The 19,935-nt window shown below is 46.8% G+C and overlaps 1 protein-coding gene across 3 annotated transcripts in view; it reads left to right on the top strand.

The window, feature by feature from the left end:
• Positions 1-19,616, top strand: part of LOC148839146 (metal transporter CNNM4-like) — a 29,766-nt gene extending 10,150 nt beyond the window's left edge. Inside the window, exons 2-8 of one of the 3 annotated variants that reach the window (XM_088937183.1) lie at positions 1,258-1,401; positions 1,947-2,081; positions 2,322-2,491; positions 8,619-8,715; positions 11,924-12,001; positions 14,837-15,012; positions 15,189-19,616. In XM_088937183.1, the coding sequence (XP_088793309.1) occupies positions 1,258-1,401; positions 1,947-2,081; positions 2,322-2,491; positions 8,619-8,715; positions 11,924-12,001; positions 14,837-15,012; positions 15,189-15,404 (1,016 nt within the window). In that variant the 3' untranslated portion in view covers positions 15,405-19,616. Of the gene's footprint in view, positions 1-1,257; positions 1,402-1,946; positions 2,082-2,321; positions 2,492-8,618; positions 8,716-11,900; positions 12,002-14,810; positions 15,013-15,188 lie in introns of all 3 variants that reach the window. The other 2 variants (XM_088937200.1, XM_088937192.1) reach the window with 2 other exon arrangements.
• Positions 19,617-19,935: the final 319 nt, after the last annotated feature.

Genomic DNA, 19,935 nt, shown 5'->3' with positions numbered 1-19,935 from the left:
GCATCAGCTGCCATCAGTGTTTACCACAAAGGCAAGCCATTAGTCTAATAACCTCCCATTGGAGCTATATAATTTCCCAGTGTGGGGTGAAGCTAACCCCCTATTGAAATTGTTTAGGTCCCTCTATGTGGTAACTAAAAACAACCACATGGTCTGATTCCGTGCAGTTATTATTTTATTTTTCTGTCTGGCCCCTTTTCTGTGGTTCATCCATTATGGGACAATACAGCTTCTTCTTTGTTGTGCTGTCAGCCAGCTGATTTTGGGTTTGGGAGGGAGGGGGTGTTTAATGTTAAACTGTTTAAACTGTGAAACTAAGGAGTCAGAAAGAAGATGACTCTAACTATCTACCAGGGAACATCACATTTACAGCAAGGGACAGAGAGAGAAAGAAATAAGCAGAATGAGCCGCTGAGAATTTTCTTCAGGTAACTGGTCAAGGCAAGAGCGTTGTATGTACTGGGAGGCTGCTGTGTGCCCCAGACTGGAGGGTCATGTCCCAGTCTGCTGGTCCTCGGTAAAGAGGAGAGGCTGATGGAGCAGCCAGCCTTACCTCAGGCACTGGGGCTGACGCACGGCCTCATGGACAACGAGAAGGTGCCAGCTGTGGAGAACACCTTCTCCTGTCTTCTTTCATTCCCATTCTCACTGCTGTGTGAGTCCACAGCGTCTCGCAAAAGTTATCAGAATGATGCCAACATGTTTTTGCAAACCTAAATGCTCAAATTGAATAGTTTGAGGGGTAGGATAAGTCTTGGTAAATGTAAGCAAAAGCTAAAAAAATAAAATGAGACAGGTGTCGATTGCCTGTGTATTCAGATACATGATCCCTGTATTTGGCAGTAGTTCCTGGCAGATTTTCTCAAGCTCTCTTAACTTGCTTGGGGATCGTTTATCAGCTGCAGTTTTCAAGTCTTTCCACAGGTTGTCAATTGGCTGCAAATCAGGACTTTATATGTGCCAGTCAAGGACATTTACTTACTTTTTTTTAAGGCACTCCAACGTATGGATTTTTGTCCCAGTTTTAGGTCAAAAGCAAGCTTTCCTCTACCCAGTATTTTGCTCCATCTGTGTTCCCATCAGTCCCAGTTGATGAGGAGCAGAACTTTAACATAATGATGCCACCACCATTCTGGACAGTAGGGAAGGTGTTGTCTAAGTGGTGCACTATGACCAGTTTGTGTCGTATGTAACGTTTTGCATTTAGACCTTTGCAGTTTCTAAATCACTCTGTCAAATTCCTTCTCCCTCTCTCAGGTAAATCCCACCTGGCCATAGTCCAGAAGGTGAACAACGAGGGGGAAGGAGACCCCTTTTATGAGGTGCTGGGGCTGGTCACACTGGAGGACGTCATTGAGGAGATCATCAAGTCCGAGATCCTGGACGAGTCTGACCTCTACAGTGAGTCTGCATATACAGTACCCTATTGCACCATACAGTTTGTAGATGAACACAATAAATTAGAAATATATACAGTCACTCCAACACAGACTGTGTGGTATAGTACATGACAGTCCAGTACATAATTTTACCTGTGTGCATACATCCCACTCTGAGATGTACCAGTTGCTGGTGCACTGTAATGTAGTGCAGCATGTTATTTTACCCAGTAGAGAGTACTGTGGTGTGGTATGATGCATGTATGATGAGATGCCATGCAGCAATGTTCAGTGACAAGCAAGACATGGATTATAGTACTTCAGGTGGGTATGCTTAAAAGCCCATCTGCATGGGGTTTAGCTTTCCACCTTAAATACGCCTGTGTCTTGAAGTTCCTATGAGATTTTTTCATATCGGCCTCTGTTTGGTGTAGCAGCTGTAGCACTATCGCAGGCCTAATGTGTGGTAGAGTCCACCAATGCTAGGCTGTGCCAAGCGCAGTGGTGTGCTTCCTCGCACACTGGCTCACATTGCTACATACTCCCCCGCCTCGCCTGTCTCCCCAGCCGACAATCGCACGCGGAAGAAAGTGACTCCGAACAAGAACAAGCGTGACTTCTCCGCCTTCAAGCATGAGAGCGAATCAAAGGTCAAGATATCGCCTCAGCTGCTGCTGGCCGCCCACCGTTTCCTGGCGACAGGTGAGTGGGAGGTTCATCCACGGAGAGTAGTGCAGTGTTGTAAGGTCTGCCAAGTACTGACACGTGACGAGGAAGGGAAAACGGGCAGAAAAGAGCTAATTAAATAATGGATTTGAATGACTCGATAATTGGAACAAAAATCAAGCTGATTACTGAGGAACAGACTAAATCCATAGCCAGCCCTCTCTTCATTGTATGTGCGTGTGACTCACACCTCTGTGACTTCTCTTCGCCGGCCAGAGGTCAGCTTGTTCAGCCCGAGCCAGATCACAGAGAAGGTCCTGCTGAGGATCCTGAAGCATCCCGACGTCATCCAGGAGATCAAGTTCAATGAGAGCGACAAGAAATCGCCCCAGCACTACCTGTACCAGCGTGGCAAGGCTGTGGACTACTTCATCCTCATCCTGCAGGTATCGCCCCCGCACCGCGACACTGCCCTCTAGCTGGTGGCTGGTGTTGAGACCAGAGGGAAAATCCCTTGAGCTTCCCACCCAACGTGTGTGTCTTGAGATGGAGTTCCAATAAGGGCTTTTTGTTACTGGCGTGGGGCAAGAGCTTTCCTTTTGCCATTGCTTTAACCACTGTAATAAACACCAGAAAACTGTTGGGAAACAATGGTTAACATTTTTTACCTTTTTGATGTGTGTTACACACAGAAGAGACAGGCTAGGCTATGAAAATTAGTCTCCTTCAGCTGTGAATTTCCATTTTACAGAGTGCCGTGGCATGACCGCACTGTGCAGCAGTTTGGCTTCAGGTCCTAATGTGCACATTTATTACGAGCTGCTCTTATTTGTCCTGTGGTGTTCTTTCTCCTTTGGCCATTATTTGCCTTCCCTGCTGTGTATCCCTTTGAAAACACCTTCAGAGAAAGGTTCCTTTCCTGCACCTGTGCCGGGAGGAGCTCTTGCTGGGGGGGGGTGTTGAGGGTTGGTGTGCCCGGGCAGCAGTGTCCTCAGCATGGGGTAGGATTGGCCCAGCTGGGAGCTGCAGCTCTGGCCTTTACTAATTGATCCCAGTTATATAAGAAGGCAAGCGCATCCTGCCAGGAGACTGTGCATCACAGCCTTAATCCTTCAGCCCTCACCCCCCTGCCTGTCCCGCTGAGACACATGCACACTCAGCCTGCGTTTCCTGCTGTCTGCCACACCTGGTCTTCTGCATGCTTGACCCTACTGGCCCGTGCTTGAGTGTGGTTCACGCCGGGCCTGAGGGCAGTCCCACACCTCAGTCACCACAGCTATGGTGGACAGTATGCTCTAGTTCTCCGAGGGAGGATGACTGTAGGATTGTGGTATGCTGCCATTCGCTGTTTGACTCTGAGCTTTGTTTTTATGTTGTTTTATTTATGTTTCTATCCCTTGGCATAAAGACAAATACATACATATACAGTTACTGTGGGGAAGCAATAAAAAAGTGCTGGCATGTACAGTCAGAACTGTAAAATTTCAGTCAAGGGATGTTATGTTAGTTATAATATTGTGTACAATTTAGTTCACAATGTTATAGCAGCTGCAGCTCACAAAACCTTTGCTGCTCTGGGAAAAGTACTGCTGCTCTGGAGTCCAGAGGAAAGCAACCACATAGCTTCAGGCTTAAAGAAATGTCCTACACTGACAGGATGAAAGACCTGAACTTTTTAGTCTTGAACAGAGACGACTGCACGGGGACCTGAATCAAGTATTCAATCTCCTCAAAAGTCATTGACAAAGTAAATGTAGACTTCAGAATAAATGGTGAAATACGAAAACACGCCAAAAGTGGAAACTTTATGGAAGAACATTTAAAATGGAAAACAGGAGGCTCTTCTTTACCCAAAAGGTTGTGGGAGTACGTAACAAGCTGCACAGCCTTGTTGTTGAAGTTGATCCCTGGCCTTTTGTAGGAAACAGCGGGATGAGATTCTTGGATCATTTAGCTGCTACCAGAATGGGCTATTGGGGTGAATGGCTGCCTTTCTTGTCACTGTTCTTATGCTCCTGTGTCCTTAGCTGTGTGTGCTTTGCCTCGATGCCCTACGTGCTGTATTTCACTCAACATTAGGCATCTGCTGCATGAACTACAATAACTTGAAAAAGTACGGGACAAGGCATGATTCCACAGTATGATACATTTCAGCTATGTTGTGGTTCATTGAAATAGTGGACAACAAAGGTGATTGTTGCCAGGTGTACCACTGCATTCCTTTCATATTCTATATTTTCCTTTTGAAAAATATCATTGTAAGCTGTGATAGTTGTTGTCCTTTCTTGTCTGTGATGTACAATAGAAATGGTTGCATGGGGGTGGTTGAGGTTTAAGTCTGCAATATTAGTCTGTCTTCAGGCTGGATTTAAATTTTCTATAGTCTTATTGTGCAATTCAGTTTCTAAAACTGAATTGTGATACCATATTGTTTTTTCCCCTCTAAACAGCAATTAGAGAGAGACAGTAATCCTTCCCTAATTATGTAGAATTACCCCTGCTGTTTTCTCTCTGTCCTGAAACCCTCCCTTCTTCATCTTCATAATCAGCACTGCATGGCTAAAAGTCAGGACAGAGATGAAGACACTGTTAACCCTTTTGATGCCCAGCTAGAAACATACCCGGAGCGAGCTAACCAGACAGTCAGAGCTCATCCTTTTCCTGCATTTTGTTTAATCCACAAGGTGGTTTAGGTAGTTCATCCCTTGAATTGAGTTTTCCCCGCTTAAAACAACAGAGTGTTTTCGGATATTGAAGCAGTTTTTACCTGTGTGATTTGCATTCTGCTCGCAGATCTTGTTTTGAAATAATACCTGGTATTGAGTATTCTGATGCCCTGTTAAAATGTTAAGCACATTAAGTAGACGACCTGATACCTGATTTAGAGAGGGAATGGGTTATCTCTCGGTTATGGACTGTCTTTCTGTCTGTCCATTTCTCTTAAGTCTTCTGTGAGTACAGGGCATCCCATGTATTTTTAGCGCAGTAGTAGATGGTTCCACTTAACAAGGGCAAGGAAAAATGTTTTCTCTGTTTCGTTTCCCCAAAGGAAATTAAATCCTCTTCATGTTGCATCATCGCCTTTAAATAATTCGGGTCCAGTGGCTCCAGTGAGTATTTGGTTGCCAATTGGACGAATGCTGACTGGAGCCTCTCTTATGTGTGATGCTATATATAGAGCTCATCTGGGACACACAAAGGGTCACTTGTCAATTGTGTTTTTCCACAAGTTATTTGAAGCTGTGCGGTTGGCCATCCTGTTGTGAGCTCTGCGATCCCTTTGCAGTGGCTTCAGTACAGAACACGCTTGGTTGAGCCCCTGTGCTGGCAAGCAGCCTCATGGCCACTGTCTTAGAGCTGAGGAGGAGGAGCCTGAGGATTGAATGTGCAACGGGAGGAAGGATCTGGGAGGAGAATACTCAAGTTTGTATTATCAAACATGTCAATAACAGAAAATTGTGGGAGTTAAAGGGTTAATTTCCCCCTAAATGACTGACCACCCCCTCCTTGAGGTTTCTGTTTATGGCAACATGCGCCCACTTCCTCATAATTGGGCTGTTAGAACGGTTTGTGCTCTTTTTTTCTTAACCAATATAGAAAGGCAGTGTAATAACCTACTTCGGAGTATGAACATTAACTTTAATTGCTCCTGATGAACCCTGTCATCAAGAAGCAAATATTTGCCCTTCCCTGAAGGTTGGAAAAATCGTGTGTGAGGGCAGGGGAAAGGGGGAGGTGGGCGTGGCGGGTGGTGATCTTCAGTCAGTGTGGCATGGTTTGCAGGGGTACAGAATCCCCCAGACTCCAGATTTCTGTCTGCATCGGCTTACTGTACATGCACACATGGGAGCTCGTCTCATACAGTACATCTCCCACAGCTGTCGGTATTGATACACAAGTACCCACCACCATTGTTGACAGCTTTGTGGAAGGAAGGGCAGGCGTGCTCTGGAGGTGTGCAGCCATGCTGCTGGGCTGGTGTGGGTGGTGTTGCACTGCCGAAGAGAAGTGGAAGTTCGGGTGTACTGTACACGGGCTGTCCCAGCACACTTGCATTGAACCACCAGGGATGAGACTTGTTCAGTTCCTGTCATTCCAGAGGGACGCCGTTTATTTTCGGGGCGAAAGGTGAGAGGCACTTTGTGCTTTGCTGTGAACTCCAAACTCTTGCCTCCTGAATCGTCACGCTGCTGCAAGGTGAGGGCCATGGTGAAGGAGCTGACAGATGAGAGACAGCGGTGCAGGCAGAAACACAATTCCGGCCGCATGGGAGGTTTTTTTGTAGAGGAGGCTGAAGCTTTTCAGGGTTTTCAGATGTTGTTCCTGATGAGAAGATAAGATTTATTGTCCCCCTGAGGGAAATTTTCTATGGACACCCAGCACTCCTGTACATTTAAATAGAATGCAAAAAAAGAAGAAAGGAAAAACATTGCTCATCATTCTATTGCATGGTTGTTGTTATTCAGCTGTGAGTAAGCGGATGGCAGATCAGACACCCAGAGCCTGTCACGTAGCAAGTGGGATTGAACCATACTGCAAGCCCGCCAGAAACGGCTATAGTCTGCCCAGTCAGAAGTGTGTGTTAAGTTCTTGGAAAGCAAAGTGGGAGGGCAATCAGTTTGACTTTTCCACAGTCTGATCCCGGTTTCATAATGTTGTACGCAGTCCAGATTTTTTTTCCCCAAAAGGGGCAGAGGGGATCATACCCTAAATCCCCCCCCCCGTGATGCCGTCGCTCTGTGTGGAGGAACCTGAGGCCCTGCCAGCCTTCCCTGGCCATGATCTCACTCATACCTCAGCCCAGGGTGTCTGTGTCGTGCATAATGAGAAGTGTTCATGCCTCTTGAAACCTGTAATTCTGTGGGTAGCGGGGGCCTGGGAGTAAAAAGGTTTCTGAAGACTGGCCACAAATTCCGCTGACGGTACAGCTGAAAAATGTGTCCAGCATCAGGCCTTGTGACTTTAACTCTCTGCATGCGTAACCACTTGGCACGAATGAACTTTCTTATGAATCTGGTAGAGCAAACTGCACAGTAAGAAGTAGGGTTCTGCTGATTTAGTTTTTTTTTTCTTGTGGCAGGAAGGGGAGGGTGACTTCTTTATTGTCCAAACAAGTATTGTACAATTCTTGATTGTCTTCATATCGGGGATACATAAATTGCATGTTCGTCATATCTGTTCCAGGTAGGCTCTTACATAAGCTAGCACCAGGTGTTGGATACCTCTGTTCTGATTTGTTCACACACACACACACATATATATATATATGGTATGTTCACACTTACAGCTGCATCTTTATTATTACAGTACTGTAGTAATACCAAATATTATTATTATTATTGTTATTATTATTATTATTATTATTACAGAGGACTGTACTGTAATTAAAAAACTGACATTTAAGCAAAATGTGTTGCACAAAATAATGTGTCATAGAACATCACGTAGTTCCTTTCCTAGTGCTGGCTTACTTTTCACATCACTAGACGTATTTCAGCCATGATTTAAAAGGGTAATGTCACAAGCTGACTGTGGAAATTATTCCAGACAGTGCACACGGAAGAGAAGATGCACACACTAGGCAATGTAGAAGAAGTCTGAGGCAGCTGATCGAATGCCGTGTAAATATTGAGTTACTGTAAACCTATGCACAGAAGATACACTAGGTCTGCATTATGGCAGACAGTTACGGTAACTGAGATAGGACCTTACATTTTCACAGATAGTAAAGGATGATTTTGTATTGGCTTATGGAGAAAATACCAGTTAGTAGAGCATTCTGGTTATTAAAGGTTGGTTATCAAATTGTCTCTCAAGCACCACAAGGACATGAATTATCCTGCTGGAATGTTGGTGTATCCATTTAAATATGAACAAATTTTCATAGCAGGCTCCTAAAAAGATTTGCATGCTAGAATTAACACTTTTATAAAGAGACCTACATCAGTCCAGAGTCATTTTTACCACAGTGCACAGTTGCACTTTAGAAACCTAAAAAGGAGGCAATAAAAAAACTCGCATCTGTTTACTTGGAAATAAAGAAAGAGCTAAAACTGAAGATGGGTAAATGAAAGTGTTTTTGAAATTATATACACAGGATCTTCATCATTATATCTGAGTAAAAAAACAACAGTCTTCAATTAGTGTTTCTGAAGCACTTGCTCGTGTGTGTGTAATTTCTGCAGTTGTGCCTGTTTTTGTGTATAATTGTCGTATATATCCGGGACTGCAAATAAGGGAGAGGTGGGCTCTGAAAGTGTGTGACAGGCAGTCCTGCAACATGACACTGTGTGAGAGTGGCTATATATCACAATGAAATGTGGGGGAAAAATTTGAGAACATACCCCCCAAGGATGATAACTCATAAAAGGTCTCTTTTGGGGTCTGTTTTCACCCTGGTGTAATTTCATTTGAGTGCACAGTAATACAGTAATATAGATGAGAGACAAGGCAAGTCCCCTTAAATTTAGGAATACAAAAGTGTATGTAATTCAGAACGGCACAGTAGTGGCCTCAGTCAGTGTTCCAGTGCAGGTATTCGGTGTGGTAATTGTGGGGTGCTTTTTCTCACAGGGCCGGGTGGAAGTGGAAGCTGGCAACGAGAATATGAAGTTTGAGACGGGGCCTTTCTCCTTTTATGGTGTAATGGCTCTCGGCACCACATCCATGGGTGAGTGTGTCTGTCCCTTTAGCCTGTCCGTCTTCCAGGGTCGTGCAGGAGATCCAGATACATCTGGGTTGCTACATCATGCTTGCCCAATATGTTTTTATGTGTAATCTCCAATACTTTTTGTTATTCCCACCCTATCAATCAGGATCGCCTTTTATGCGTGTCTAACATTTTGGCTTACGGCTGCAAACCCTGTAACCGCACACGGGAGAAAAAGGAAATGCAGGCAAACTCCTCCCACGTGCGCACCTGTGATCCGCTCCTCTTTTGGCACGACACAGGCAGTGCAGCCTGGTACCAGGGAGTCTGCTCTGATGGGAGGAAAGGCATGTCCCTCACTGACAGCACAGCATGCAAACTCCCAGGGGGCCGCAGGGGTCACAAAGATCCAAGAGAGCACTGGATGGCTCTTCCCACCCTGCTCTTCGTGCCCAGACAGTTTTGTGCTGCAACTGAAAGAATCATAGTCACAGCTGCCTGGCTGGCTTAAACCCTTGATCATACAAGCCAGTCTACGCTAGGGCAATTTTATTGCCAAATCTTCCTTGTATTATCACACGATGTAGTGGAAACATTCAAGAGGAGCTCGTGTTGAACGTATCCCGCTAAATGCGGGATTCACACTCGGCTTGTCTTATTGCAGACCAAAGGGGAGATTAGAAACTAAACGGTTTTACAAAGGGCCCTACCTCGTTTAATCCCTATGGTGGCAAGGGCCAGTTATGATCACCTTGCACGGGAAATCAATCAAGCTGTCAATTAGTGCGTTTTAATAGTGCAGCTGCACGATGGTGTGCTTTACATTTCTTAAATTAGAGATGTATCTATTTAGGGATGGGGCAGCTTAGTGTAGTGGGTATATCTCCAGTCACATAACTGGTGGGTTGTGGATTCAAGTCTGTGCTGCAGACACTGCTGTTGTATCTTGAGTGAGATACTTTTCCACAGTTGCTTTCGTCTGCTCAGCTGTACGAATGGGGACCAGCATGTTCTGGAAGAAGACTCTGTGACGATACTTGTGTCCCATCCAGGAGAAAAGTCACGAGCTCTCTGTTTCCTTTAATGCCATGGAAACCCGGATAAGCTCTTGATGAGCTGTTGTGGCTCGAACACAATCTGCTTACCTTTTATGGCAACAGTACCAAGTATCCCAGAGGTCGGTACAGGAAGTATAGTCAGGTGATCTTTGCATTTCCAAAATTGCAGGGAGCTAAAAGCACAGATAAAGAAGTCCATACGAAGCAGATTGGAGAGCAGACACGCATGGAATCACGGTTACTTTGCCAAAAATCAACAGCATGGTGGTTCAGTGAGCAAAAAACCAGCCCTGATAAAAAGCAAGGAAAAGGAATGATTTGATTGGCTTGGCACCAGAGCTGGTAGTGGGGGTAGTGCTCCACTGGGACAAGGGTATTGTTTACCAGCAACGGGAGACAGCTGGAGGATTTGGGAATGACCCCAGAGAGAGGGACTGCAAGAGAAGGAAGTTTCGGCTGAACAGGTGCGGCTTATCCAGTCTGTTTTAAATTGCTGTTGCCTGCCTGAGTTTTCATTGCAAACCCAGCAGAGATGTGGGGATCAATCCATGCGATTAACCTCCTTGCTAGCTGAGTAAGGACCGGAATGCTCCGATAGAGGGTGAGTGAAGGAGAGCCGCCGGGCAGGGGGCAGTGATATAGGGAGGAAAATTTCTGGAGAGAAGGAGGTGGAAGGAGGGGAGAGTGAGACACAAAGAGGAGAAAGGGAAACAAAGAGTGAGATGTGGAAAGAGAAGAAACTGAAATCAAATAAGAGATACAGTATTTGTAACTGCAGCACCAAGAAGGAAAGGATCCCTCGCTCTGGAGAGAGAATTACTGTGCTGACATCTAGTGGCAATGGCTCTGTACTTCAGCAGTCCTGAGGTTTAAAATGGGCTGGAATCGGTTTTAAACGCGAGGAGTGTATCAGTTCATTCACTTCCGTTCTGAACACCTGCTTCACTGGTATCTAGAGGGTTATGGGGTCTTCAGGGGCAACCCATACAACACCCCAAGGCAGCTACATCAAAGCAGTACTGTCTGATTATATGGATTATCCTCTGTGTTTACTGATCTGATCTGTTTTTTCCCCTGCATTACAGATTTTAGGATCCCATTATAATTTTATTTAATTTAGTGTTTTAGCTTAATTATTCAGGTTGTATATTGTATGTTCTTATCCCATTTAGACTGAAAAAGTGTTTCCTACATTATCAACCTCTGCATTCTGACTATGCCTTGTGAACCAGCTGAGTTCTTTTCCTCAGTCTGGTATCGAGCTCAGAGCAGTGTGTGTGTTCCAGTCCTTTGTCTGCTGTCGAGCTCAGAGCAGTGAGTGTGTTCCAGTCCTCAGTGTGCTGTGGAGCTCAGAGCAGTGTGTGTGTTCCAGTCCTTTGTCTGCTGTTGAGCGCAGAGCAGTGAGTGTGTTCCAGTCCTCAGTGTGCTGTGGAGCTCAGAGCAGTGTGTGTGTTCCAGTCCTTTGTCTGCTGTGGAGCTCAGAGCAGTGTGTGTGTTCCAGTCCTCAGTGTGCTGTTGAGCTCAGAGCAGTGAGTGTGTTCCAGTCCTTTGTCTGCTGTTGAGCTCAGAGCAGTGAGTGTGTTCCAGTCCTCAGTGTGCTGTGGAGCTCAGAGCAGTGTGTGTGTTCCAGTCCTTTGTCTGCTGTTGAGCTCAGAGCAGTGAGTGTGTTCCAGTCCTTTGTCTGCTGTGGAGCTCAGAGCAGTGTGTGTGTTCCAGTCCTTTGTCTGCTGTTGAGCTCAGAGCAGTGAGTGTGTTCCAGTCCTCAGTGTGCTGTGGAGCTCAGAGCAGTGTGTGTGTTCCGGTCCTCAGTGTGTTTGTGCCCGTCTTCACAGAGTGTTGGTGTCTCACTATGTTTTTTCTAGTTCTCTCCAGGATGCGCTGTGGGGTCTTCCTGGATTGTCAAAGGGAAGGGTCTTCTCTCCTTGACCCGAAATGGCTACTTTGTCCCTCTGCCTTCTGTGACATTGTCTTTGACCTGTGCTCTCTTTTTCCGTCTAACCTCCATTTAATCTTTGTCTCTCGGAGCACTCCAGCTTGTTTCCCTTCCTTTCCCTGCAGGGTTCTTTCCTGGTCCCATTTTGTGCCCTTGCTGTGTCTCTCTTGTTACTCTAGAGTGTCCCCCAGCTCTCTGAGCCCTCTATCTCTCAGCCTTCTCTCTCTCTCGTTCTCAGCTCGCTCTCTCTCAGTGAGACTACCTCGACCTCGCCACCTCTCTCTAAAGAGGGGCTCTCTGTTCTCTCGGTTCTCAGGTAAACTCCGGCACGCCTGGGACCTGCGCAGCTAACCTTTTTTGGGGAGCGGCTTCTGGGGTCGAACGTAGAGGGTAGAGGGTCTGCTCTAACAATGAGAAGCGCACTGCGTCATAACCCACCCCCACTGGCTCACTGTGCAGCTATGGTCAAACGTTTGCTGTCCATCAGAGAGTGCAAGGGTGATAGGACAGTGATGGCCATATCTGTATGTGTGCAGTGTGGCTGGGTTGTGCAAGAGATATCCCTAGAAACTCTAACTCAGTGCAGTGTTGCCTGGCACTGTGCATGCCCACTACTAACCTTACTGCTGCCAGGCACGTGGTGCTGGCATGGCACGTCTTTGGGCTTCTGCTTCAGCCCCTGTAGGATAAGAGGGGTGTGTGCAATAGTGAGCTGACATCTGGGGACTCCTTGCAAAAAGAAGGAGCCCACATGCCCCGTGTTCTCTGGTCATGATGAAATCTTTCTTCCACAGATTCTTTGATCTGATTTTTATTTCTCTCCACCTTGTAGCGGTTCCTCTGCCTGTGTCCCAGTCTTCTGCCCCAGTCTCCTCAGCATCTTTGACTCTCCCTGGCTCGTGCCATCCAGATCACACTCCCTGCCACACACTCCACACCACAGCCTCGCGTTCCTTGCTGATGCAAGCCCAGCTGATTTGTATAATTAATACGGAGCCGTGCTCAGCAGACGTGTGACGTGGTTGTTTGCTTATTCAAATCCGGGGGCTCAGAACGATGCCTCAAAGTGGGACTTAATAATAATAATTGCTTACACTTGTATAGCGCTTTTCTGGACACTCCACTCAAAGCGCTTTACAGGTAATGGGGACTCCCCTCCACCACCACCAGTGTGCAGCCCCACCTGGATGATGCGACGGCAGCTACAGTACGGTATGCCAGTACGCTCACCACACACCAGCTCCCAATGGGGAGGAGAACAGAGTGATGAAGCCAGTTCAGAGATCAGGATTATTAGGAGGCCATGATTGGCGAGGGCCAATGCCAAATGTGGGCAGGACACCAGGGTAACACCCCTACTCTTTTTCGGGAAACGCCCTGGGATTTTTAATGACCACAGAGAGTCAGGACCTCGGTTTTACGTCTCATCCGAAGGACGGCGCCTGTTTACAGTATAGTGTCCCCACCATTATACTGGGGCATTAGGATCCACATAGACTGCAGTGTGAGCACCCCCTGCTGGTCCCCCCAACACATCTTCCAGCAGAAACCTTAGTTTTTCTCAGGAGATCTCCCATCCAGATACTGACCAGGCTCACACCTGCTGAGCTTCAGTGGACTGCCGGTTGTGAGTTGCAGGGTGATATGGCTGCTGACTTCAAAGTAAAGAGTGAGACCTGGGCTGTATCATCTGGCTGTTGTGACCAGGGTTTCCCAAGCGGACCTCCAGAGTGAGGAACATGGCTATGCCTCCTGCAGAGGAAGGCATGGACAGTACTCATCCCTCCGCAGTGAGAGTTACAAGGATTGCAGCAATAAGGATGAGATAATGGTGCTGGTAACGATTTTAACGGGAGGAAATCTGGTGTGAAAAAATTAAAAGGTGAATTTAGCAAGAATTAAAGTTTTAACCTGTTAAGGACCTATTGTATCAAAAAATCAACGCTTGGGAAAGAAAGAGCGATGGAAGAGAATGCTGAAACTCGGCACTCATATCATGGCCTTAAATGCATTTTTAGTTCAAACTTTATTTTTGGATTTCTGGTGTAATTGCCGTAACTCTCAAGTAATCTGAGTCCGAACATGCGAATGGATGTTTTGTGCAGTTCTGACAAAGGAACGGAAGAGCAGTTGCAAAAGAGAAGAGGCCACTAGGCCCATCTGGTAGCTAATCAATCCAAGGATCTCATTCAGCTGTGTCTTGAATGAAACATGGCTAGTTAGATTGTTTCATACTCCTGCAACCCTTTTTCCTGAAGTGAAGAAGTGCCTCCTGTTCTGGGTTTCAAATGCACTTCCACTGAGTTTTCCCTCGGTGTGTCGCTGGGTTTACTTACCTCAAGGCGTCAATGTTTTGAGCACTTGGATCAGCTTCCCCTTGTAATCTACTCTATTCAAGACCAGAAAGGTTGAATTCCTTCAGCCTACCAGTGGAGGACATCCCCTTAAGTCCCAGAATATATCTCCTTGCTTTTCTCTGGACTGATTCCAGAGCAGCAATACCTTTTCTATGATGCCATAACCAAAATAGTACGGAATATTCTAAATGAGGCCTTACTAGTGATTTATACCATTTTTATAATAATGCATGATTTAAATATCCTGATATATTTCCTTTTCTGTTGCTTTCCCACACTGTCTAGAAGATGCACATGATGCACTCGAGTCTTACCCATAGGCAGCCTCTTCCAGGACAGTTCTTCCCATTTTGTAGCTCTCCTCTGCTCTGGAGCCCACACTCGCAGCCTTGTTAGTGTGTCCGTATGCATTGCAGGACTCCATGAATCATCGTTCTCCGTTCTCTTCTTCATATTCCTTCATCCCACGGTGACTTTCCGAGCTGGCAAAGTAGGACGTCACTCCTCTCACCCTCACCGTCTGCCTTGTGTTTGAATTTCCTCATCTTTCCCCTCTTCCTCTCTATACTTTTCTCCCTCCTGTCATTCTGATTGAGTGTCAGCCATTTCCTCCCTCCTTCTCTCCCTCTCTCTCCTCCCCTCTCCCCACTCCTTTCTGCTTTCAGGCTTATGGTGCGAGTCTGGATGCTGCAGTTCTGCACCCTCTGACGTGAATGGCCTTTCCTCTCTCTCTCACTCCTCTCTCGTCCTCTGCTTTCCCTTTTTCAGTCTGACAGTCCTTCTGTCTGTTTCAGAGTTCCGCTCTCCCTCTCACCTCAGCGGCCTGAATCGCTCGGTGTCTCTCAGCTGCACGGAGCGCTCCGAGTCTCTCTCCGTCAGCGGCAGCAACAACCAGCTCAACAGCGCCCCCTCTCCCCAGTACATCCCCGACTTCTACGTGCGTGCTCTGAGCGACCTGCAGTTTGTCAAGGTAAAAACAGGAACCAGTGTAATCTCTCTTACAGCCACTCTGAAATTGTGTCCTGATTTGCATGTAGACAGTTGGATTTGTAGCACATCTTCAAGGTTCTCTTCTCTGTTTAGTATTTGTACAGCCAGACAGTGATCTGTGTCATAGCTCATCTATCGTCTGCCGGTCTCTCCCAGATCACTCGCTCTCAGTATCAGAATGGCCTGATGGCGTCTCGTCTGGACAGCACGCCGCAGTCCCCGGAAAGTGGTCACACCCGTTTGGAGCCCCCTGAATCCGCTGTCCCCGAGCCCATTGAGAATGGCCCCGATGAGACTACTAGCCTCCTGAACGAGCAGAACTGCGTTCCTCGCCGGTCCAACCACAGCAGCCACTCCGAGAGCACCATATGACCCCCGCCACCCCCCTGATTAGGGGGACCCCCGGACTTCCGGGGATGCCGCTGCTCCCTGACAAACACACACATGCCCGAGCACAGGCTGCACTCCTCCTGGGCATGTTGACAGACAGGCGTGTGTGGGTACAGTGCGCTGACCCTCCTTTCCGAAACGTGGCTGTGAACTCCCCGAGGTCTCGTATCACAATCACTGTGAGTATCGAATCACACTCCTTCCTCCTCTCTACACCCATGAGACTACTGAAGTCTGCCTCAGGCCATAGCACCGGACCACACATATTGTGGGAATTATATGACTCCCCTGCCTGACCCACCCTGGACAGTGAAGACCCCTTCGGCTCATGTATCCGGGATTGGTTCACATGCCCAGTGGAAGTCATTGATGTTTGGTTTATAACGAACCCCCTCAGCCAGTCAGTACTGCGCTCTGTCACTACAGAGAACTGTAATTAGTCTGCGTGGCCCATCAGCTCTTCCCTCAGTGTTTCAGACACTGAAGGGATTGGGGTGTTTGCGATGCGTCGTGTGGTGGGAAGTGGCGTGGTGGGAAAAAAACGCCAGGAGACCTGACCACAGGCGTATCAGTAACTCAGCCTCCCAAACATCTTATCACCCAACCATCCCCCACCTCGTCTCCATGTCTTCAGGGCCTAAGGAGAGTCTGGAAAAGGAAACTCTTTCATCTGGACACCCAGGTGTAGCTGAACTCGAGGAGACAGGAATGCTGTCGTAGGAAGGGGTGCAATGTCTCTGCTGCGTGTCTGCCTCTGGCCACACTCGGCAACCACAGCACTGCTTCTCTGGTCCTCACCTGGTTGAACGCCCTGAACCATAAAACACTAACTGGAACAGTCGTGTAAGGAAAGGGGAGACTGATTTCCCTTTCAGGAGATCGATACAAGCTGTAAAGTCTAAAGCCTTGAACACAGTGGTGCAGTCTGTTGCTTTACCTGATGTCGTTAGTTGATCCACTGGGCTTTTCTCCCAGGGATAATGTTCAACTGACTCTTAACAGAAGAAGGAGATCTTCGCTAAAAGTGGAACTCAGCCGGATGCCCCCATAAAGGCGACAAACAATGGAAGATGAATTAGAAGTGCGTGTAGAAATGTACAGCCCACCCTGTTGTACCTACCAGCATACTGTACTGTCTCACAGCCAGAGACAGGCAAGACGCGTGCATGGCTGATGCCCATTTCTTAAAGAGGAATACTCTTTACAGGCTGGTTATTGGTGAGAATATACCGTGGAACATCCCAAAAGCACTACATGCCAAGAGTTTTATTTTGTAACGTTTTTAACTTTAAAACAAATTCTGTAAAATAAAAAAATTAGTGACACGTCCGAATAGACAAGGCATGTAATGTTCCTTTATTACCGAGACCTGTGAGTGAAGCCTGTTTGAATAGGATGGGATGCCAGTCTATTGCGGGATACCAGCCTTTGGCAGGTGGCAGCAAGCGGGAACACCTGGAAAAAACCACGTGGATATGGGTAGAAGATGCCAAGTCGACACAGAAGGCCCCCCAGGACAGAATCGGACCCAGGACCCAAGAGTTGTGAGGCAGGAGTGCTAACTGGCAGGCTGCCGGCTATTCTAAAGTGTTGCTGAAAAGTCTCCACCATTGAGCACAGCAAGGAAAAGTGAAAACGAGTTCTCTTTTATGGAACTATGATGTGTTACAGTATGTAAAAATACATGGGAAATACGACAGCCTCAGCATCCACATGGTGCAGCAAAGATATTCTTGATCTACACTGTAGGTATCAGGACATCTGTTTCGTTCTGAGTGCGTGTATCTATCAGTGGCTCCTTCAGTGTCGTCCTAGAGGGTGCTGGCGCTTGGGTTTTGTCCTGTTAGGGTGGGCACCGTCTACCACCTTGCTGTTATTAATGGAGACTGGTCCATCTGCAAGTCCTTACAAGCTGTGTCAATGACAGTGAGTGTGTGATTCTCAAAATGACTTTATGGCACTTATCAATAACGACCAACGGACCAAAGGAAAACGGGGAACAGCGAACAGTGGGCTCAGTGTCCTGTTCTCATCATCGGCCCTTCTCATGTTCTCAAGAGGGGAACACGGCTGGGGGTCAGAGGTCAGGCGTCAGCCGGTGACTTTCAGTGATGTGGCCAGGGGGGGCTGGCCTGGCAGAAATGTTTCCCTTTGAGGAGGAAAGGGGGGTTAAAGGAAGCCCTCAGGTTTTAAAGACTAGAATTTTAATGTTTTGTACTCAATCACTTCTTCTCATTAACAGGCACAAGGCAGATATCTCAGAATATCACTTCAAAGGGCAGTGCAGTGGGAAATGCAGGGAAAAGCTGCACAGGCCGTTTTAAATGCTTCTTTCTGAAAGAATGTTTTTAAGATCTTTTCTGGACGTGGGAGTTCTGTTGCTCCCGTGGTTGTTTTGTAATCATGTCTCTGTACTCCGCCGAGTCCTGGTGGCCGTTACCGTAGGTCTGCACCTGCCTCTGCCGAGCTCAGTGTCCGAACCCCAGTCCAGACCCCAGCGTTGGCGATCCTGCTCCTCTCTTGGTTTCCTGCGGATGTCCCACTCCAGGGGTCTGCACACGGGTGGGCAGGAGTCTGCTGGACAGCTGTGGGAGCGAGCCGGAGAGCGCTCTCTCTGGAATTCGGGGGGGGGGCTGATGGGAAAGCACACCTGCCATCCTTCCAAACCGCAGCGTGTAAATACCCCCCGGCTCGTGCAGATGTCTGGGAGGGCAAGAAAACAAGAATAATCAAAACGTGTTCAAAAACCAAATCAATTACCCGTGACTCTGTTCTCCCAAAAGCGGGCTCTTCAAAGGTTAGTTCTCAACATTTCTCCGGCAAACACAGGATCCTAACATTCCAAGGGCATATCGACAAAAATAAAGATTGAAACGATGGCCAGGCCTTCCTTAAACCTTCACAGACTCGCAGCCGCTCCACTTACGTGGAGGATCCATCTGAAGGAACCTGGTTTGGGAGGGAGAGGCTACACACTGTGTGTACTCGGGTGTTGGTACGTATACTGTATGTGCTCACGGTGGTTCCAGTCACAATTTGTACATCACAGGGCAAATATCTGGGACCGCTGTGTGCACACTGCACAATGAAGTGAGAGGTCACAAATTAACAGTTCCCATTTGCACCTTGTATTTGTATGTACTGTATGTATTTGTGGGAAGCATTCGTCCATGTTAATCTTCACGATCTACTGGAGCTACTGTGACTGACAGTCCCATGGCTTTAATACTGGGGCCAGGTTTTTTTAAAAAATACTTCTTCGTCCGTATCCACATGTGCTTGTATAACCCATGTCATGTGTTCAGAATATTGTTTTATGTTGCTCCCGTGAAGGATGGACAAGTCTGAAAACGTATGCGGGTCGAGACGCGCAGTCAGACTGTGCATTGCTCCTCGGACACCTGGCATGACTTCGGGTCTGGCCTGTGTTGTCCGAGTGAGAGCAGTTCTGGTCAGGAAGGGGTGCTCAGTCGCTGACAGAGCAGGTCAGGGTTGAATTGAGGCAGATTGGTGTTGTGAGCACTGATATTTGACTGGAGTTCCCAAGACGGGTGACATCTGGATATTGTGAAGTCCTGCGCAATCAGAGCTTTGAACTCCTCGCTTTCCAAATGCCACAAGGGGGGCACAGTGAAAACAGTTAAGACGGGGAATCTTTTTTCTATAGATAGGCTGTTTGAGCTTTTCTCAAGTATTCTGAAGGAAAAGAAAAGTACTGTGGAAGTGAGTCAGGGTGTGTGTGTGTTTGCAATGCTTCTTTGAAGGAGAATAACTCCTGCACTAACAATATTAATAATATTCTTGGTAATAATAATAGGTAGTGTATGATGACAATGGGTTGTCAAGATTCAGGAGATTGGAGAGTGGTAGACTGCTCTCTGGAGTTCTCTTTGGGAGAAGGCAGTACAGTCACTGTGGGGAGTTTGTGAGCAGGGGAGTGTATAGAGTGTAGTGACATGGATTCCACAGGACTGTAAAATAATAGATTATATATAAATACAGTATATATACAGAAGATTTACAATATTTATTTTGCATAAGATTTAATTTGTATATTTTTGTGATTTTTTTGTGTATTGTTGTAAATTGTCAGTGTTTTATAATCTTATTGTTTTATCAGTGTTTTTTTTTTTTTTTAAAAAAAACATGTCCATTTAATAAAAGAAAACAGGCTGTGCCCTGTAAAGACACAAATCATCCCAGTCTCTGTCTGGCGCAAAGATCCTCTTTTTTTAACCTGTTAGTTTTTCACTCGAGACCGTGAGTCTCAATCTTCATCACATTCCCCCCTTCCTTGCCCCCTGAGTGGGGACTTAATCTCTTTGGACACATTTGTTTTATAGACGCCTGCGATGAAAAGACTCTTTACATTTATATATTAAGGCATCCTCGAACCCTGGCTTTGCAGTGTTCGTATTAGGAGAGAGAAAGCCAATGGCAAGAACAGATTCCATCACCCGCCAGCAGTTCTCAGGTCGGATTTTGGAACGCTGATCACTTTAATTAATGGTAT

This window comes from Atractosteus spatula, chromosome 2, assembly GCF_055471065.1.
Source record: "Atractosteus spatula isolate fAtrSpa1 chromosome 2, fAtrSpa1.hap1, whole genome shotgun sequence".
Classification (NCBI taxonomy): Eukaryota; Metazoa; Chordata; class Actinopteri; order Semionotiformes; family Lepisosteidae; genus Atractosteus; species Atractosteus spatula.
This window is presented reverse-complemented; position numbering and strand designations above follow the sequence as displayed.